Genomic DNA, 22,078 nt, shown 5'->3' with positions numbered 1-22,078 from the left:
TTGTCATTTTTACACTTTAGTTTTTGTTATCTTTGGACAGATAAGGCTAGCTGTTAAGATAAGCTAACGATAACCATATACTGGATGTAACTCATACTTAATTGATAGATATGAGAGTGGTATTGAACTATTTAGCTAAGCTAACAGTACCAATCTCCTGGCTATTGAATGTAACAGTTACAGATAAGAGAGGAGTATCAACAGCCATATCTAACTAACAGACACATTCCAATTAATTAGCTACTGTTAGCTAAGCCTAGCAGTTAGTCTTGCTTTGTTTGTAACAAAAAAGTGTCATTCAAAAAAATATTTTTATTTTTTTTATTTTTTAGTTCTGGCTTTATGTGGAATTATGTGGCAGACACATGGATACCTAACCCTGATCCTTGTCAGTTTTACACTTTAGTTTTTGTTCCCTTTGGACAGATTAAGGCTAGCTGAGAGCTAAGCTAATGGTAACCATCTCCTGGCTTTGACCTCATATTTAGATGGCAGATATGAGAGTGGTGTTGAAGTAGGCCTATTTATACCAAAATGTTAAACTATTTCTTAAATTGATAATAGTGGCTGAATTATATGGTGGTTCGCATTATTATTGCTTTAATAAGCTTTTAGAACTACTACTGATTTTAGATTTTGGTTGTTTTCTGTTGTTTGTGTTTATGCACAATGATAACCACCTGTTATGGCTTGTAGTTCTCCAGCTGTTTTATTTGCCGGTATTTTATGTGTCATCTTCAGTGGGCCAGAAGGTGACAGGGAAAGTACCTCTGCTGCAACAATTTGAATTTCTGCCCTGAACTCAGAGTCAGTGGGAAGAGCACTGACCAAAATTGGTTTCATAATCATTTAGAGCAAACAACTCTTACTTCTTTGGTACACCTTGTCTTGTGGGTTAATTTGATGCACATCCTTTAAACATGACTGTATCACAGTGATATAACCAGTTATTTTTTACTGACAGATTATTTTTATTGTTAGCAAATAATTTAGTTAGGCAGTGAACGGATGTGGAATATGTGAGAAGAGAAGTAATACCCTCTAAAATAGAGAATTGAGGCCAAAGTTTGTTTTATAAATCTGTTTTTCAGTTGTGTGAAAGTTAGCCTTTATAAATACAGACATATGAAATGAAAGTTTGCATCCAAGAAGACTGAGTCTCGTTTCATATAAACAAATATCATTGAGATAATACTTGTGTATTCCTCTAAGATGCCTATAATGAAATCATATCAGGTTATCCACATGATATTGATCTGTTAGGGTGGGTGATGCCTTCACACACAGATCTGACATTTTTCTCTATATTAAAACACCATGCTGTGCTCTCTGTGGTATTTAGGGAAAGATCACAGTGTTGGAGGCTATTGATTAGAGTCAGTGATATATTCATTTTACAAAACAAGTGTTGTGTCTTTTTGAGTTAATCTTCAGCCATTGAATAACAACAGCAGCAACTTCTGCCTTTTGGGCTGTTTGGTGGTTTCCAGTATTGCATCTGCAGGAGGTTGAAACAAACAAGAGGTGTCAGTTGCAGAGATGCAGACTTTAGGTTTGTTTTTACTGATTTGATCCAGTGGCATATAATGTTTTCACTATCAGAAAACTCTACTTACAACCAGCTAACTACAAGTGATGATCATGGTCCAAGTCAAGTGGCTCCCAACCTTTTTTACTCTTAAAACACATAAACATCCCATTGCTGTAGGTGTGCTTTGGTATGTATTTGCCTGTGAGCTGTGTTCCCTAAATTATTGAAACTGAATTTTTTAGAGGCCATATAAGATATAACTCAGTATTTCACAGGAAAATATGACAGCAGAAAAGTCTTATTTGTGTGAGGCATAATATTTTGTTATTCAGTTCTGGCTTGTTATAATGGGTCAGGACTATAGACTGTAAAAATAATAGACGTAGCTTCCGTGATGTTACACTGTATTTGGGCAAGAGGTTGGCGCAGTGGAGGAGCAAGGGGTGGATCTGAATGACAAGCTGAGGACACTATGGGCAGGCAGCCTGTTACTTAAAGAGGCCTGCCCTTTATTGACCCTTTGCTAAGTCATAATGTAGCATTGGGCCAGTTCAGACCAGGGTCTGACAACAACACAATTGTGCTCCATTGACTCTAGGAATCAGTGCTTCTCACTGGAATCACTATTTCATTTTTCCACTGATATGATAATATTTCTTCAGGGAGTGCAGTTAGTTACGGTGTGAGCTACATGCTAACTCCAACAGCTCAGTGATGTTGGACCACTGAAAGGGCTTAGCGAAAGGTCAGTTATGTGTAACTTTATGCCTTAATAAAATATAAACGGGTGAGTTATATAACCCCGCCTACATTTATCATGAGGGGAAACCAAGCGGCAACCTCCAGTGATGACGAGTGAAGCCAATGCGTAAGTGCCAAAAACTGCATTTCGTTGAATAGCCACTTGAGGCAGGCTCCAAAAGCGAGCCTGGTACAAAAAACGGTTTTGGTCTCTATAGCTAATTTCTCCTTTCATGACAACTCTACAGGGGGTGAATTTTTTTAAATAACTTATCCGTTTAAATTTTATTAAGGCTTAAAGTTGTGCATATTTAAGGGCGTGGTCACTTTGAGTGACAGGTGACGCCATCACAGGTGGCTAACTAGCCGCTGGCTGTCTGCTAGGCGTCATCTCAGCTTAACTAGCCGCTGGCTGTCTGCTAGGCGTCATCTCAGCTAATTTGCAAGTCATTGAACCTGACCTCGCAGCCGTGTTTGTGCCTTTTGGATATTTTGTTTCGTGAGGGAGCTGGCACCAAGTGGGAGCATGAGTGGGAGCAGCCAAAACCACAGGGCTAGCCAAAGTAGCGTAGCTTGTTAGCCTAGCTTGTAAGCCTTAGCTAACTTAGCAGCTTCAAGTGAGGTGGGCGTGTTTAAGCAACCAGGCTTCGTTTGGCCCGCCTCTTTGCCCATTTTTGATTGGTCAGGAGTTCGGCGTAGTCAGGCATTGCCAAGATGGCGACCGCCAGATCCTCCTACTTTGAGCTTCAAACCCGCTCCTCAGAAACCAATGGGTGACGTCGCGGTGACTACGTCCATATTTTTATACAGTCTATGGGGGAAACATTAGCTATAGAGACCAAAACCATTTTTATACCAGGCTGTATTTCTACTGTAACGTTGAACGTTTTATGGGGATTGACTGGCTTTTGCAGCCAGACTCTCGTGGCTATGAGGGGGACTGCGGTTTTTGGCACTTTTGTGTTGGCTTCATTTTTCAGCCCTGGAGGTTGCTGCCTGGCCAGGACCCCTCGGATTTATGTTGCCCCTAACCCTAGGTTTGAAACCACTGATCTAGACCAGTTAGTCTTTATCTGGGGTCTGAAACCCTTCAAACTGGTCTTGAAACAAAATGGTTTCAGGGTGTGATACATAGGGAAGGACAGGGGAAAAACAACAATGTTCTACGATACAAATATGAGGTACTATTTCTAATCTTTGTGAAATATGAATCATCTGTTTGGGTGTTGAACATTCATTCAGTGAGACAGTCTGTGTTTTCGGGTTGAGAACTTGTAAATTATAGACTCCTGACAAGTGATGAGGGGCTGAGAGATGACACTGCTTTTAAATGGTTATAAGGCAAAATGGATCTAAGTCTTTAATCTAGACAGCTCCATTGACTCTAATGTAAAAATGTGGCAGTCGTGATACTTTTGCTTTGAATTTAAATGGGTTAATTTTCTTCCATCTTTTGTAACATTGAAATTAAGAACAAAATGTCCAACATGACCACTTTATGGCTGGTACAAGGCAGTTTCATGAATACCAATTCAGTTCTTAAACATCTGCTTTCATAAGGCTCTCAGGCAAAACTTACGCAATGTGTTGCATATGTATTGCACATCTCAAAGAAGATCTCAAGAAATAGTTGACATTCATATTAATGTGAAAAACAGCTGTTGTGGTTAACTGTGAAACTACAGATGTAATTTTTCGCAGCTGGGACAGGCATAATTTTCAGTCTCAAAAGATGAAGTTCAGCTTGAATTTCTCTCTGATGTCAAGAGTTAGTTGAGAAGATCACCAATCTCATGTCTGTAGGATAAATATCAAGCTGCAGCCAAGAGAGGGTTAACGTTACTTTAGCGTAGTAGCAATGTTTTGTCCACAGGTAACAAAAACAAGTACAGAAACAACAAAGGTTAGGGTTATTGCTTGTCCGGCACATAACCCCTGTAAAACTAGTTGTTTTCTGTTGTTTGTGTTTATGCACAATGATAACCACCTGTTATGGCTTGTAGTTCTCCAGCTGTTTTATTTGCTGGTATTTTATGTGTCATCTTCAGTGGGCCAGAAAGTGACAGGGAAAGTACCTCTGCTGCAACAATTTGAATTTCTGCCCTGAACTCAGAGTCATTGGATGTGCTGAATGTGCATATTAAGGCAGTACAGGAGGAGGTGCACATTAATAATCCTCCAGGACTGTAACATGCTCATGTTTAACCCAAACAATGTGTCATGTGACTGCAGTTGGTTCAGATCGAGGTCGGAACACGTTCTCACCACAAACGAACCACACCAGAGTTTGTTTGTAACCAGACTGAGACCACCTCTTCAAGAAGGTCTCGGTCTGGTTGTTTTGGTGCACACCTGAGTGTGATTGCTGTGTTCACACCTGCCCAAACGAACCGCACTCAGGGGGCAAACCATCTTGAGTTTGAGTGAACTGAACCAAACAGGGCAGGTGTGAAAGCACCCTTAGTTTGCATAACAAATGAAAATAGAAAGAAAAAGCTAGCCTGTGTCTGTACAAACATAACAAAAAGTACATCTAACGCTGCGTTCCATTTACCTCGGAAGTGTGGGCTTTGAATGACATCACTCTCGAGTTGATCCCATTCCAGTACAACATGCTGGAAAATCAAAATATTGTTAGTGTAGCCGAGCGTCCTGGATTTACCCAATGAAATAATTCATAAAACAATACGCAGGATTGAAGATGGTGTAATAGCTCCAACAGCAACTGCTGCATGAGCCACCCCAAAACTTTCTCTGCCCTACGGCAACTCGGGAGGGACACAAAATAGAACAATCTTTTACATCCCCCCCCCCCCAACAAAAAACACATACATGTTTGTGTACATACTCTGTACACATACAGAACCAACATGCTCAGTGAAGAAAGAGGAAGAAAAAAAAAAACATTAACTCCTAACAACGATTAACTCCTACTCAGTCTCAGCTAAGAGCAAAGAACAGCGCAGAAGTACAATGTAACAGCAACATAAGACCACACTCCAATAGGAATTACACACAAACAGCAAAATCAAAGTATTTCAGAGCAGTGCAATATAAAACCCCACAGATGAACCTGTACATGCAAAGTACCCAACAGCCCAGACTGAAACCCAGAATGATTATTAACTAACAGCACCCAGGAGTGGGGGGATCACTCTTACGGGAAACAAGTATGTGAAAATAACATTCAAATTTAAAAATACTACGGTCGTTGATTCGCTTGTATGACTTTCAGAGATAAAATATGCCTGAGCACGCCCAGCAAATCTACCCTGGGCCAAGCTGCATACCACAACAGAACAGTAGCATCATTAAAATTCATAATACACAATAAGATATAGGTGTTGAGCCCCTGAGTATCACAACAAGGCTAAAACACAGAGAAGTCAAAACATGACATAATCATGAAAGTGTGAAGAGGGAGGAGGAGAGGTAGGAACAGTCAGGTAGCAGCAGAGTGTAACCCGGGCTTGTTCCAGTGCGTCCAGAGGGTTGAGGATGTGATGCGTCAGTGCAGCTTCCCCACCCGAAGCCACCAATGTAGCTGAGTGTCCTGGGTTCACCTAACTGAATGATATTAATTATGAAGATTGGCTTTAATTCTAGAAATGCGTCCTGTTTTACTGTCAGTGCTAAGAAAAAACTTGTGGAAGCTACTTTTCTGTCTGTTTTTGATTCCGGTGACATATTGTACATGCATGCAACCTCCTCCATTTTACGTAGCCTTGATTCAGTATACCATGCATCTCTACATTTTATTACAGATGCAAAGTCATCACTGCATAATTTATGATTGGTGGCTTGGACGTCACTAACCACTCACAGACAACAGCACTGGTAGAATTTTATCTATAAAGTTGCCTATTGGGCAAACTTCTGGCCTACCTCTGCTCCCATCTTTGTGTCAGCTCTGGTAGTTACCAGCTACGCTCCTCTAAGTGGCTGATTAATGTACCTGGGTTTTAACAGATCTGGGGAACATTTCCTACTCTGCAGCTTGGACATGTAACAACCTTCAAAAAGATTTAAAATTAGAAACACTTACATCCATTGATGAATTTAAGGGCATCATAAAGAATGTGGTGACAGAGACATGTGCTTGCTTTTCTTGAGAGGCCACTACGTTTGAATAGTTGCTGTTTTATTGTTGATTTTTGTACTGTTGTGATTGGCTGCAACCTTGGCCAGGTTTGTCTTATACAAGAATTGTACAATCTCAATGGGACTCCCTAGTTAAATAAAGGTTGAATAAGTAGAATAAGCATTGAATAGCCCATCACATAACTACACATCATGCTATTTTGCGCACACAAATACTGTAGCAACATGTCAACACATAGACAAAGTTAAAAAGAAGTTACACAGTACCATACGACCATTTTAATGAGACACAAATAAGACAGAAGTGCTAATAAACAGTGTGTCACCACTGCTTTCACTACTGTTGATGCACAGAGCAGCCATATTGGATTCTAAGTTTGAGGTCAGTGAGGGAACTCCGACTTCAGGGGGCTTTCCAGTTAAAATTTTCAATTAGGAACTCAGAAATGACAACTTCCAGGTGCAGGTGGAATGAACCATGAAGATCACTAGTTAATACGTTATGTTAGTTTGTTGAATTGGTGCCAAATAAAAGTGTAAAAATTACAAGTTTGAGGAACAAGAGTCTAGGCTAGCTGTTTTCTGCTGCTTTCAGTCTTTATGCAAACCTTAGCGAAGAGTCTCTTGGCTTCAATTTCATATTTACAGTACAGACCATGAGTGGTATCAATCTTCTTATTTGACTCTCGGCAAGAAAGCAAACAGTTTTTTCCCCAAAATGTTGAAAGCTTCCTTAAAATCATTGTGTTTAAAACTTCTTTGGTCTACTTCTGTTAACACCAATTCTTGTATGTTGGTGGTTTCCCATCAAATGCAGACTTCTAGGATGTTTTCTTTCTTGTTTGCTTTACATTAAAAGCCATTTACACCAAAATGTATGTTGGAATTATACCCCCAGTTCAAGGTTGGTGGCAATAAATGTTTAACAGTGACCTCTGACACAGTTGTACAGCCTTAGAGGTTGGGAAATATTATAAAATCCATTAAAAAACATGTAATCCAGAAATATATTTACCAAAATTAGACAGACTTGTCATCCTTTTTATGTCCTTATCCTCAGGGAGGAAGCTTCCTGCTGGGTCTCTGTGGAGCAGAGTCCATTCGTCCTCGGCCTCACCAGTGAGAACGGAGAGCTGCTGCTGGACGAGTGTGTTCAAGTCACCGAGGGCTCCAAGACCAAGGAGAGACACCTATTCCTCTTCAGTGATGTCATTGTCTTTGCCAAACTCAAGTAAGAAGTGTAGATAACAACATGTTACCCCACCAGGAATGTGAAGAAAGTCAAACAAGTGTCAACAAGTGGAACACATAAGCTATCTACAATGAGTGGAACAAAAAGTTACCACTGGGAAAGTACTGAATGAACTGACAAACATAGGAAATACGGCTGATTAAACAACTTTCTGCCTAAAAATGACACATATTTGTACAGTTAGAATGAGAGAGTGAAAGAGGAAGCAAAAGCAAAACGTGTATTTTTGGCCCGCACACTTGGACTGTTAGGGAATCTCCCAGAGCAGAAACTGTTTGTGTTTAGTCACTCTGGTTTTGGACTAACAGAAGAAGAAAGCATGGTGGTTCCCTGCTCTGAGCGGAGTCACATGAGGGGAAACTCAATGTTTATCTCAAAAAGTAATTTCAACACATTAGTTTCAACACAAATACTGTTGCATTTAAGACAAACGACATGTCAGTGGTGCTTTCACTTTAAATGCTGCTTCATTGTCTCACAAGTGATGCTATCTTAAATCCAAAATTGTTTTCTTTGTTCTTACCATCAGTGGGTACCATGAAAACCTCCCTTTCCTTTGTTCCCATTAGATGAAAATAGATTTTACCCCACATAATCAAACGGAATAAACTGATAAAAACAAGCTTTGAATTGTTGGTGAGTCAGTTTAGAGCTGTTTGTGAAAGCCAGTGGAAGTTTTATAGCTCTTGAGTGGGAGGACAATCACACTCATCTGTGTACCACAACCTGCCCACTGTTCCAGTAGGGGAGCACAACTGGGACTACAGTACGATAGAGTAAACTGACTGTGGAGTCTTTTGAGTCTATACGAGCATTCACTACTCATAAATGAATGTACTATCAGTGTTCATTTTGGTTCTTGTAAAAAAAAATAAACATTAAAAGGGTAGGCTGCTTCACCAGTTTTACCCTAAATAAGGAGGGTTTTAAGTAAGTAGTAGTTTCAAGTAAAAATTGGTTCAGGACTAAGCACCATAAATCACAAAATCAATATGACAACAGCCTCAACAGAATCATACGACCATTTGGGAAATACACTTTGTGTTGTCTGTCTGACTGATGCCACTCTCACGTCTTTACAACAAATACAGCCGGCAGCCAGTTAGCCTAGCTTAGCATAGTTTAAAGACAAAAATCATGAATTGTCTAAACTTAACAAAATCTGCATCTAAAGCACACTTATTGTACCACGTTAGTTTAATCTGTACATAAAATAGAAATGTCAAGTCTTTGAAGGCCAGTCTTTATGCTAAGCTAACTGCCTCCTGGCTCTAGCTCCATATGAAATGCTCTATATAACTCTTTGAACTGGCAAGAAAACAAATTATTTTATTTCTTAAAGTGTGAAATTAACAGACAGTCTATTTGGTATAAATAAATACATTGGTGTATTCTTGAACTAACCCAGCTAATGTTAGCTGGTTCCCCCGTTTCCAGGCTGCATGCTAAGCTAATTGCCTTTTAACTTTAGCTCTATATGAAATGGTCTACCTAACTCTTTGAATCAGCAAGAAAAAGAATGATCTTAAGTGCAAACTAACAGACAAGCTTCATTGTTTAAATAAATCTTAAACTAACCCAGCTAAGGTTAGTTGTTTCCCTGTTTCCAGGCTGTATGCTAAGCTAATTGCCTCCTATCTCTATGGCATGGTCTACCTAACTCTATAAATTGGCAAGAAAACAATTATTTTATTTCTTAAAGTGTGAAATTAACAGACAACCTACTTTGTATAAATAAATCCATGGGTGTATTCTTGAACTAACCCAGCTAACGTTAGCTGTTTCCCACCTGTTTCCAGGCTGTGTGCTAAGCTAAGCTAAATCTAGTCAGCTACATCCTGACTTTGGCTCAGTTCTTAACACACTATCTTCTCATCTTTTTCTGGAAAATACCACAAATAGAGTAGTGCAGGAATGTGTCCTCAAACTCTGAAATTAGTTGGCGATTTAGCACTGCTGGTACCCGAAGTCTGTTGATTTTTGGATCTGTTTTCAGTTAGATGTTTGAAATAAGGTCTGTGGTTAAGCTTAAGATATTTTCACATTTTGTTCCGCTACATGAAATACGTCATGTTGTGGTGGCAACGTTGGAGTCTTTGTGACTGTGGTGTAGCTTCTTTATAGCCATTAGCTTTTTACTGTTGGCAAATTCCTGCAACACTTCATAAGTGTATGAGCCATTCCTTCAAGGCACTAGTTATTAGGGTTGAGCCGAATGCTTGGATGAAATGAGTACCCGGTACAGATAATGTACTTGTTACGAGTACGAGTATCATACGAGTACAGTGTGTCATCATCTATACTCATGATAAAGGAAAATCCTCATTTTGGTAGCTATGTGTAATCTATTACTCTTGTGATCAAAAATGACCCGAAGCTCAATTCTTAGGCTGTTCTGTAAATACTTTTCTCATAGGCAATAAATATTTGCAACTTCTGATGAATCCATATAAATTTTAGGCTTAAAATAACAACTTCCGATTAGGCCCAACCAACCTTTGATTTAAACTCCGCCCACTTCTGGGATAAACTTCGTCCATTCCAAGTATAGTACATATAATTTGGTGGGTTTACCAGATACAGATACAGACAAAGATCCAGATAATGGTGTACTTGCTAATCCCTAGTTAGTGTTATTCATTGTTGTGGCATTGTCATAGAATGCCCCTGTATAAGTAAAGTTTAAACCAGTATTTAATAGGTAACATTTGATATTATGCTGGTGGTGATTGCATAGAAATTGAATTAACAAACTTGGGGCCAGGTAGAACTATAGAATAAGACATACCTCTCTGTAATCTGCTGTGTGAGTGATGCTCTGGAAGGTGACTGTGAACGTACAGTGTTTCCCCTCTCTGCCTACATAACACCTCCTGGATCCTCAAGGTCACGCCCTTTGTCTTCACCCCCCTCTGACTTTTCTATTTTCCCCTCCAATCTATTGCGCTCCCTGATCCAGTCAGCGCACCTCTGCTGCAAACACGCAGAGGTCAGCGGGTCATGATCAGATGTCGTGAACACCTAGAGTGTGGCCTGTGGAGGCGTAGCGTGAAAGGAATAATTCCCCTCGAATCATTTCTAGTCCTCTTTCATAGGTAAGTGTGAATTATTGAGTCTGTACGGAGGGTCTCTATTCATTTGATTGTTTGAAGGTGTAACTTTCAAAACAAGCTCAAGCGTGAAGAATTACACCTTTTTTTTCTTTATTCAGCTCTAACTCATTCACAACCTGGGAAGATGTGTTGCTGTGATACTCTCTTTTTATCTCTGTGTTCCGAGAGGGGGAAAAAGTCAATTACTGAGACAGAAATTTATGGAACTGAAACCTGCATTTCAGTCTTTAAAAAATGCCGTGAGAAATGCAAACAGAAAGTGTTGTGTTTAGATGGTTATCGCCTTCTTTCTGCTTCTGTTTGAACAGGTCGATGGCCAGCTATCGTCTGAAGCACAGAGTGAGCCTCAAGGACATCTGGCTTTATGGTTTTGAAGATGAAGCGGAGGAAGAGGAGGGAATGGTGGGGGATATCAACCTCAGGGTGACCCTCATCTTGGCCTGGGATCTCTCCTTTTGTTGGGTGTGTTTTCGGTGAGCAGACACGCAGCAGGAGACTCACATACAAACGGCAGCATGTCAAGTGTTATGATTCGCATGCTTTCGTGCCTGAATACATATGTACAAGCATGATCGTGTTGATGTTTGGCTGTGAGGATCTTCAGCTTCTTGTTATCCTTCCTCTTAATTGGACTCTTAACTGGAATCCCTCAATCCTAAATATAAATTAACCTCTGACGAAGACGAGATGTGTCTTTAAAAGCACAGCATGACATTATTGAAAATGTGTGTAGCAGTGGGGCTGGGCAGATAGGGCTGAAAAATACCGTAATTTTAATTTTTACAAGATTGAAACTATTCATGTTTTAATCTTTTTTCCCTCCAAAATGCAGCAGCACTAAACATGACTAAAATGTCAATTTTTAGCTCTTGGTGTGACTTACACCAACTGTGGCTCGAAACTCATCATCTCATCTTTATTCAGTCTGTCCTTGTCGCAGTGTTTTAAATTAACTATGAGCTATTCACCTGTAGTCAGTATAAATTCACCTCACAGTTTACAAGACTGTCTGAACCGTTTTTGACCAGGAGGAACCTTCAGTACTTATTTTTTTTCCTTCTCTCTTGCAATGTTTAGTGCGGTCTCGAAACCCATTGGCTATCATCTGATGGCGATGGAATTTCTCAATTATGGGATCAATAAAGGTGTATCTTATCTTATCTTATCTTAGACTCTGGAGGCAACAGCCAATATTTTGGGAGGATTGGTTTAGCCAAGGGATATCCGAGCCAGGACTTTGGGCCTGTCCCAATACCCACACTTCCTCTAGAAATACCCACTCGCACTTGGCTGTGCGCGTTCACGTTTAGGCTAGTGGGGTCCCAAAACAGAACTGAGGTAGTGGAAGTGGTTTCCAACACTTAAAAAATCGCCCTAGATTCCAGGGGAGCCGCGACCCACACTTTCAACGAAGAAGAAGATTGAAAACAATTTGTTACTGTACGATCGGAATGTAAGCTATACACACAACAGATGGTTGGACTAGCGTGAACTCATCAGCAACTCGGATGAACACAGCGTTAAAATATTTAAACAAAACGACTTACCCGAACAAAATCGATCAGAACTAGCAGACGTCGTAGGCGCCTCCTGTTTTCAGCATTTCTTCTCCGTTGATTCATCAGACGGAGAAGAATAAACATAGCACACGCCACAACACAAGTGCTGGAGCCGGCATTTTCATTGCGTCGCTACTACGTGTGACATATGCCTGCACGTCGGCCACGCCGATTTGCATGAGGTGGTGTCTCATTTCTTAGGGAAAGATCTCTACCCTAATATTTGTCAAGGGTTATCTTGCAAACAAGGGCACTCAATACCAAGTGGAAGATTCACCAGTTCAATTAGCAAGTGGAGACAGGTCCGGACAACTTTTCACCCTTTTTCCAGGCTTTGTGCTAAACTAAGCTAAGCTAAGCTAACTGGCTGCTCACTGTAGCTTCAGATGAGGGATTGGTGTCAGTCATCAAACTCATGCCAAGAAAGCTAACTTCCATACTGCCCAAATGTTGAACTATCCCTTTAAAGGTCTTAAAGTCAAACTGGTTTTCAAATGTGATCAAAAAGCACATAAACGCACAAACACAGAGTTCCTGTTTCTTATTTGACAGTCTCTTTTTTGTCATATAAATGAAATCTGAGGCTGTTTGTGGAGAATTCACAAGTGCAGTAAAAGATCATATGATCCTTAATGAAAAAAGGGAAGCAGCAAAGAGAAAGTCCTCCCTGCGCCGTCACAAGATAAGAGGTTGCAAAATAGGAAGTGCGGAGCTGGCCTGCAAACCAATCTTCATGTGAGGGGATTAACATCAGCTGACTTTATCTAGAAATACTGGCCTTTACAATAAAGGCGAAGTGCAGGAGAACTACGGCCTTATGCCTATTGTCTAGACAGTAATCGACTACAAGAAATTTTATTTGTTCTCACCAGTAAATGTCAAGTCATCTGTCTCATCAGAGGCACAAAATGGCACTGGTTGAGAATGTGGCGCTCAATTGTGTTATTCATTGACTCCCACGTTTCTCACAAGCCAATTAATCAAACCATAAAACATTTTGGTTTCTTGCTCGCTTTGTATTCCTAGAAAATGATGCCCTTGATGGGATTTGTTTTGAGTTTCTACGTTTTCCTGGAAGAGGAAGATTCCCCTGTAGGGATATGAGTTGTTTTGTTTGAAAACGAGACCTTATTTATTTTCTGAATATGATGGCATGTCTCTGGTTATGATTCAGTGTGTGAAACTTTCCTTCTCAATCACATGGAGGTGATCACGGACGAGAAACCATGTGCTCACTTGTTGACATACCGCTCAGTATGCCTGCAAGCTGCCTGGCATTAATGAGGCCACCGTGAACAACAGGTTAAGGTGAGGTGAAGCTCTTCAGGTGCGCGTGTGGGCACACGTATCTGTTTCGTCGTCATGTTTCCACTCGTGAACACCGAGCCGCAGCAAACCAAGTCTAAGAGGAAGTGGAAGGTGTCTGATTGGGGGCCGCCGTGACGCTGCTTCCTGTTCCCATGACTGAGTTACAGTTTCCACCAGAGTTGTTAAAAAGGCAGTGGGTGCGCACTTTGCCTCATTCCTCCCACTGTTTCTGCTGGTCTGCTTGGTTCTCTCTGTGGATTAGTAACTCATACCATGCTGTTATTTTGCCTGCAGCTCGCCTGAGGTGAAAGAACGCTGGTTAGATACTCTACACAGGTAAGAAACAGATTCAATCTCAGATTAGCCATTTAATTATCTATATAGTATCAACAAAACATGCGTTTAACTCTCATAACTGATAAGACTTGGCCAGCTCTTGAGAAAGTATTGCTGCAGATAGTACACAGCTGTCAGCTAAATCACTCTAAGTGTTGGTATCAATCAGTTTTTAATTAAATTCAGAAATATAATACTTCAATAATCAATGTTTTTGAGAACTTGGTGTTGATTTTGCCACTTACACAAAAAATGAAGAAGTATATAACAGCATTAAATGTACGCACTGTTGGGTTGATACACACAAAAGTCAAATAACAGACATTTCGTGTGGTGATGTAAAACCCAAAAGAATGTGAATACTCAGGCAGATGTGCAAAGAGTTAAAAGACAAACGGTAAATTTATGAGCTCCTTTTTCTCGCCACAGAAAAATTAAAGACGCAAAAGCGAGAGCTGGTTGTGCTTCCTCCCCTCCAGACGTCCTCATGAAGGTTTTGAGTGGCAGCATCCCAGTAAGTCTCTCATTGCCCGTTCTACCATGTCCAATAGAAACCTATATATATATATATATATATATATATATATATATAAAGCACTTTTACTAAATAATACCTCTTTTCCTCCCACTATCATTTAGACTAAAACTCTAACAGGAGGTGGCATGGAACAATTCATTGAGTTTCCACTTGAGGTAAGTAAAAAAAAAACCTTTCAACGGTTTAATGAGATTGAAAATATTCATGTTTGTGAAAGACATCTGCGCCTATCCACTCATGATGAACGAAAGCTACATTATGTAAATGTGCATCGATTGTGGCTGCAGAACATACAGCTGAATCACCACTCAAAACAAATGAAAATTTCATACTGGAAGATGATAAATAATGATACAGCTGATTGATTTGTTGGCTTTCGTCGTAGGATTATTCCACTCTAACTCATTCACGTGTTCGCAGGCATGGCGAGGGCATGTGGTGCTTGGCGGTCGAGAAAACACAACCCCCCTCTCTCTTCCGCCCTCTTGCTTGCTCATGTTCCTCATGCGTGGTTGTCACATAACGTTGTCATTATATTTTGTTGCCAGGGCGATGCAAAGATCTCCGCCGTGGCAAAGCAGCTGCATAACCAGGAGGACAAGCTGACGTTGCAGCCCATTGGTGAGTTTGAAAAGTGTCCGTTTCTTTAAGGAGGGAGTGGCTCATTAATTGTGCCATGTGTACGGATGATGCCACAGAGAACAACCACAGAAACAGAAAGAGGAAATCTAACAACTGATAAGAGCGAGCAAGTGAAGAGGCACTCTGCCCTCAATTCTTGCACATCTGGTTTTGCAGCTCTGTTGCACTAATTTTAAAATTGTTGTGAATAGAAGTGTTGGATGAATTCTTCCATCTGTAGGTGTCATATAACATGCTGAGTCAAACATGTCTCTGCTGCCATCAGAAACCAAGTGGAACCTGGTGAGGAAGCTCAGAAAGGGCAAGAGTTTCATGAACAAAGCATGCCGATCTGATACCGACACCAAGGCCCAGCTGTTTGGACAGCCCCTCTGCAAGATATGCCCAGACCAATGCTCACTTCCAAAACCAGTCACAGTGAGTTGACTTTCTACCTTAAATGTCAGATCTCATCACTTCCTCTTAACACCCAAGTTTCTGTAAGACTGAAGACAAACAGCCAAACTGCTCATGCCCAGATCAGACTGACATTTACACCTTTGTTTCTCAACTTGTGTTGCCATCTTGGGCAGAAATCTCTCCTAACTAGGTTGAAAAAAACACATGAATAACAATCACTCACCTACTCAGCTAACCTTTGCCAGTTCTTAGAATTTGACGACAGGAAACCACATGATCTGCATGTTGGTTAGTCTCAGCTCAAAATGCACTCAGCAGTTTGTTTTTATTTTTACCATAATAACCTCACCTTTATCCTCGTCCCCGTCCTTTCACCAGGAGGTGCTGGTGTTGCTGAGGAAGAGTGGGCCGTCCACAGAGGGAGTGTTTCGGAGACCGTGCAACAACAAGAACATGAGAGACATCAGGGAGCAGCTCAACGGCGGCCTGGAGGTGGACTTGGAGAGCCAGCCGGTGGTTCTGCTCGTCGGGCTGCTCAAAGTATGCTCCCATTTTATATTATACCACATTATTATACCACTCACATTACTTCTAATACAACCATACCAACCTATAGTACCTACCACACCATAAGCATGCCACTGTGTGACCATCACCACCATGCCCGCAACCACAACTGCCATACTACTACTGCTGCAGCTGGCGCCACCACTACCAGCACAGTGGTGGAAGAACTTTTACTAGAGCAATACCACAGTGTAGACGTACTCTGATACTAGTAGGGCAGGGCAATTCATCAATATTATATCAATGTGACATGAGACTAGATATTGTCTTTGATTTTGGTTATCGCAGTATCATAAGTGTTGTATTTTCCAAGTTTTAAAGGCTACATTACAGTGAAGTGATGTCGTTTTCTGAACCTACCAGACTGTTCCAGCTGTTCTATGATTTGCCTTTACCCACTTAGTCGTTAAATTCACATTACTGATGATTATTTATCAAAATCTCATGGTGTAAATATTTGTAAAAGCACCAATAGGCAAATTTACAATGTTGTTGAAATATTGACATCGAGGAATTTGTTTTTTTTTTCCATATTCGCAGCCCTAAACACAGCTTAAAGTCCTGTATTCAAACCAAAATATACTTTAAGTACCAAAATCAAAAGTACATTTCCTCAAGTACTGTACTTGAGTACAAATTTGAGGTACTTATACGTTACTTCCGTATTTTAATCTCATGCTACTTTGTACTTCTTCTTCACTTAACCTCAGAGGGAAATATTGTACTTTTTACTGCACTGCATTATCATTATGTTACCAGTTACTTTAAAAATCAAGATTTTTGCACACAAAACATATGAAAACATACATAAAACAATTTTAATAATCGTTTAAGTCATGTAAAAACATTTAATGATTCCAGCTTTTCAAATATGAGGATTTACTGCCAATAGATTGAATTATTTTTTGATTGACTAGTATTTTTTACTTTTAATACTTTAAGCACATTTATGTAATTGTGCTTATATACTCTTTCTTAAATTACATTTCCATTGTTAGTACTTTTACTTAAGTAAAGGATCTGAATACGACACTGCATACTGCTAGGTAACTTAGTAACAGGGTATAATTCGTTTGTTAATCATTTTTTGTAGTCATAATCTGAATCTGCAAAGTAACTAAAGCTGCAAAATAAATGTAAAGTAAAAAGTACAAAATATGTCTCTGAAATGTAGTGGAGTAAAAGTATAAGGTCGCATAATTAGGTAATACTCAAGTACAGTAGGTCAAAATTATACTTACACAGGTACAGGACTTACTTCCACAAGTATTACTACTACTACTACTAATGGTAGTTTTATAATATTTAATCAGCTCTAGTTATTTTTACTTTCACCCACAACTCGTCCCAAAGACAAGCACCAGTTTAGTTTGAATATCACATCAGATCATTTCCATATAAATATATAAGTACAGTGTCTTATCAGCGTCCCTCTGTCGTTTTCTGCAGAGTTTTCTGAAAGAACTTCCTGGCAGCCTGCTGGTGTCTGAACTTTATGACAACTGGATGACGGCTCTTGACAACGAAGACGCCCAGCAGAGAGCCCTGGAAATCAGAAAGTAAGCAATCAATACCTGCTAATGAGTCTAGACAGTGCCATTTCCCTGCAGCTGTGACCCTCAGCGTGTATTTTTATATGACATTTATATAGGAGAGGAGATGTGTTGGTATTTACAGGACTGCTTCATGATCACATGTAAACAGATGGGTATTTTGGGGAGAGTTTTGCAGTACATTCCCAATGCCCTACATCTGTAGGCTGAACACAGACCACTTCTCTTTTTTAGTCTGTCTTCAGTTTAAAAGAAGGAAGAAACTTTAAACATTAAAAAAAGAGCGCCAAGCTAACGTCTCCTTCCTGTTCTCTTTTTTTTTTCTTCCTTCCCTCTTTTGCTACCCGCTGACAGGGTGGTAGACGACCTCCCGGGACCCAACAAGCTCCTCCTGCAGCACCTACTCTGCGTCCTCCATCACATCCTCGAGAGTGCTGACACCAACAAGATGGACGCCTACAACCTGGCAGTGTGCATCGCCCCCACACTGCTGCAGCTGGATGACATGCCGCTGGATGAGCAGAAGGAGAAGATGAAGAAGGTAGATAGACATGTTATGAGTGTACTTTCTCACTTTTGATGCTTTGAAGCTTTGTGGTTTCTCAGTGCAGAAAACCTCAAAAGGTTTCATAAGTATGATGCACAGACTTTTGTTAGCTGTTTGTTTAGTAAAGTACAAATAAAAAAACAACAACACAATCTTGTCCGAATGAAGCGCTGTCTAGACATTATCTGGTCTGAGCCTCAGCTTTGATTTACTGAACGCCTTATCTTATTTTCAGTTGTTCATTTTACTCACAGTGTTTCTTCTTCTGATTTGTTTCAGGTCACAGAGCTAACTCAGTTCCTGATCGAGCACTGTGAGATCCTTGGAGAGAATATCCCAAATCTGCTGGATACTGATGCAGGTACATTTACACAGCACTCAAATCTCTGTTATTATCTCCCTTTAGGGACTGTATGCAAATTATTGAGGTGGGGAGAGGGGGCGGAAACTTATGTTTGACTTTTAAAAAACAAAAACAAGACCAGGGTTCCTCCCCAGGGTTATTAGTGTATGATTTGGACCCTCCCCTTGACTTCTGCAACACCCTCCTCCCTAATGTCTCAACTCAACCCTGATTTCAAGCTCAATATGTTTAGGGAATTACAATTTTTATATGGCAGACTAGCAGTGGAATTGCCAATATGATGGGAAATATAACAAATGGTGCATTTTGTTTTGCGTCACCAATTAGTAGCATGGGTTAGTGCAAAAATGGCACTCCAGGAGACAATGTTCATTCAATCCCTGTTTCTTGATGCTTGGATATTGGTCCTACTACCAACTACAAAATAAACCCTGAAGAGAGACATGATTGTTGCCCTCTGCATATGTACCTTTATGATCCATGACACCCAAAAATGGCATGATTTTGAGTTAACTATTCCATCCGTATTCACGGTAAATCCTACAAGAAACAGTTGAAATAAAGTATGACTCGGGGGCATGGGAAAATGAAAGACCTAGTAGAAGTTATATTTGCACAAATTGAGCAACTGAGATCAACTATTGTACAATTCGGGGATCCTAATCATGTCTTCCTTTCCCCACTCTGTAGACTCGCTGTCCTCTCAACATCACGACTCCGCGTATGACAGCACCGACCCAGATGGAGACGGAGAGGTAGGAGAGAGCACCAGCTCCACACATGGAGAGACGGGGTCCTCTTCCTCTCTCAGTCACAGCTGCACCCCCACCTCTTGGCAAGCTGACGCTATGTTCAACGCAAAGGCATCATTCAACCGTCGCTGCTCTGAGCCCATCATCCTACTCTCCCCTGATCTGGAGAGCCTCTGCAGCCACTCCAGGAGCCATGACGACTGCTCGGTGGAGAGAAGAGACTTTGAGGAGCAGCCTCTGAAAAAGCAGATCTCAGACGACTCCTTCTTGCTCAGAGAACGAGGTGGAGCAAGGTCAGTGTTGTCTTTTCCAAGACTGAGCAGTAGCTCCAACATGGACCCACTGCCCTACATGGTGGCTAACTGCTCATGCTCTTCCCTGGAGAGCGCTGCCTCTAATCAGTCAGAGGGCTCTGTTTTCACCAGCTCCCCTGTGGGGTCGCCAGGCTGCTCCAGGAGAGCAAGCACCACCAGTCAGCCTGAAATGGCTGCAAAGGCTCAGCAGGTCGTTGCAAAACCGATTACAGAAGAGAAGAGGCGTTCCCAGTCTATGAGAGTCGCCAGTAAAGTCCTAATGAGGACCAGGAGCTTAGGAGCCTTCAACAGGAGCAGCGTGAAGAGAGACTCTCAAAAAGAAAACTCTTTCCCTTGTGAAACTCTCCAGGAGGACTCTCAGAGTGAAGCAGATCCTTCGGCTGAGCTTCTGCACAGACCGCGCCCTCTGTCAGCCATCGAGGTGTTTAAGCAGGTGGACAGCAAGTTGCCCTGCAGGCCTCCATCATACCATCAGGCAGTGCAGGGCGCGGGCCTTCCTCCACAGTATGGATCAATGACTGTACTCGATGCCATCAAGCTGGACAGACGCTCCCGTCCATCCTCTGTGAACTATGATCAACCACCCACCTGCTCCGTCAATCAGTACACAGACTGTTTCTCTCAGGCGGCGCAGGACACAGCCAACGATGTCGAGCAGCGACGGCCTTTCCGCCAGAGAGCGATGTCCGAGTCTGTGTCTGCGGGTCATCGCGAGGTTGTGTCACGGAGATGTAGCCAGCCTGTGTTTGAGGAATTTTCTTACGCCAAGGAGTCTTATGTTTGACTTTGGAACTGTTTCACAGACTTGATTGTGGGTGCACAAGCATTTACCTGAGCTAAATATCAGCGGGCAAAGCCGAGAACCAGTTTTCAAACTGCAAGTTAGCAACCTGCCAAGCCAAGACATTCATGATGGAGGCGAGGGCTGACTTTGTATCTCAGACTTTATATGGCTGGATTTTGTGTGTGCTTTTTTTTTGTAGAAAGAGTGCTTGGCTTCATTATAGCAGCCACTTCCTCACTTACTCCTTCCCCTTTCATTGTTCTTTGCCTGGTTCGACAGAGACACTGTGTTTCTGATGCTTTGCCCACTGAGCAGCTGTGTTAGAAAAAATGCTTGTAAATGTACATAAGGTCCAGTATGTTCATTTTTAACTGTTTCACTTTGAATGAATGTCAGCTATGTGCCGCCTCTATGGTTGCACTTTCTCAGTAGTACTATTTAGAGTACAACATTAAAAGATATATAGTTATTATGATAGATATCTATCACAATGAAGCTATGAAAACACAGTGCACTGTGGATGAAATATGCTATGAGTTTTTATTTTCTATGTTTGTTTTTGTCAAGATATGTACAGTATAGTATGTTAAGCACATTGTTTTGCTTTTTGTAAGTCCTCTTCACCTTGCATGGTCTTTCTCTTCCACTACATTAAAGCACTTTTCTGATGATAGACTGTTCTGTATGCTAAAATGTAAATACAATTGTATAGATATAGAAAGTTAACCTGTGTTCACGTTGTGTTCCAGAGTCATGTAACTCCACCATGAATGGTTTTAGATAAAATGGAAGACAAATAACACAATAAAAGAAAACAGCGAACTAAAGAAGTGTCTTCTGTCTCTGTTTCTGTGTGACCTATTAGAAAGCTCATGTTACAGATGGATGTTGTGATCATGGACCGCCCCCCAATCAAATCATTAGCGGCAGAATTAATTAGAAAACGGAGGAGACTAGAACGACTCGTTTGTCTCGGCTGCTCTTTGCGTGATGTGTTGCATAACAGAGGCTAACAGGCCTTATTGAGAGAACAGCATGTTCTGACGCATATGCTCAAACAGAAGGAAACCAGACGTGGTCACATGGGGCGGATTTGGTTTTTCTCTGAATTGCTGTTCTTGTCTCTGAGCTGATGCCACCTCTCTTCCTTCCTTTCTAAAGTGTTTTAACACATTGTTTCCTTCCTCAACAAGACAATTTAATTCCTCCGTTAGCTGCAGCGAGATTGAGCTGAGCCTGATTTAGCAACATTTTGATAAAGAATATTAGTCTCTGATAATGCTCATTTTATATTACTAGCTGCAAAGGGCAAAGCAGCATCTGCCAATATAATTCAGAAATCCATTGCAGTGCACCTGCAGGAATGACATTTGACATGATAGTGACATTTGTGAGGCATATCTCATTAAAACTCCAAGAGGTATCTGTTCAGTTCTATACTTATCATTTTTATGTGCAGGGGGAACCAAAAGAAGCAGGAAGCTGTTATATAAGCCCTGAACAGTCTGCAGAACACCACCACCACAAGCCTCGAAACGAGCTTTATTAGCACCTATACTGGACATATGTTGCTTTTCTCATGTCTCACCTTCTGCATCACAGCGCTAAAGTCAGATCTCACACAATTTTAGTCATTAGTAGGAAGTACAAGACAGTAACGTTTGAGCAGCAGCATTC

The 22,078-nt window shown here is 41.0% G+C and overlaps 1 protein-coding gene and 1 long non-coding RNA gene across 2 annotated transcripts in view; one reads left to right on the top strand and one right to left on the bottom strand.

Moving 5' to 3' along the window:
* Window positions 1–21,218, top strand: part of tagapb (T cell activation RhoGTPase activating protein b) — a 37,555-nt gene extending 16,337 nt beyond the window's left edge. The window contains exons 3-14 of the mRNA XM_050058756.1: window positions 7,434–7,604; window positions 11,047–11,211; window positions 13,900–13,941; window positions 14,371–14,455; window positions 14,581–14,634; window positions 15,028–15,100; window positions 15,387–15,538; window positions 15,899–16,060; window positions 17,537–17,646; window positions 17,995–18,181; window positions 18,467–18,548; window positions 19,242–21,218. Of these exons, the coding sequence (XP_049914713.1) occupies window positions 7,434–7,604; window positions 11,047–11,211; window positions 13,900–13,941; window positions 14,371–14,455; window positions 14,581–14,634; window positions 15,028–15,100; window positions 15,387–15,538; window positions 15,899–16,060; window positions 17,537–17,646; window positions 17,995–18,181; window positions 18,467–18,548; window positions 19,242–20,401 (2,443 nt within the window). The 3' untranslated portion in view covers window positions 20,402–21,218. The remainder of the gene's footprint in view (window positions 1–7,433; window positions 7,605–11,046; window positions 11,212–13,899; window positions 13,942–14,370; window positions 14,456–14,580; window positions 14,635–15,027; window positions 15,101–15,386; window positions 15,539–15,898; window positions 16,061–17,536; window positions 17,647–17,994; window positions 18,182–18,466; window positions 18,549–19,241) is intronic.
* LOC126399033 (uncharacterized) lies at window positions 1,282–7,556 on the bottom strand. The gene is made up of 3 exons (XR_007570840.1): window positions 7,389–7,556; window positions 4,827–4,887; window positions 1,282–1,498 (listed from the first exon to the last, which is right to left on the bottom strand). It is a non-coding gene; the product is annotated as an uncharacterized LOC126399033 (long non-coding RNA).
* Window positions 21,219–22,078: the final 860 nt, after the last annotated feature.

This window comes from Epinephelus moara, chromosome 12 (assembly GCF_006386435.1).
Source record: "Epinephelus moara isolate mb chromosome 12, YSFRI_EMoa_1.0, whole genome shotgun sequence".
Lineage (NCBI taxonomy): Eukaryota > Metazoa > Chordata > Actinopteri > Perciformes > Serranidae > Epinephelus > Epinephelus moara.
Note: the sequence above shows the minus strand (reverse complement) of the source record. Positions and strands in the feature narration are given on the sequence as shown.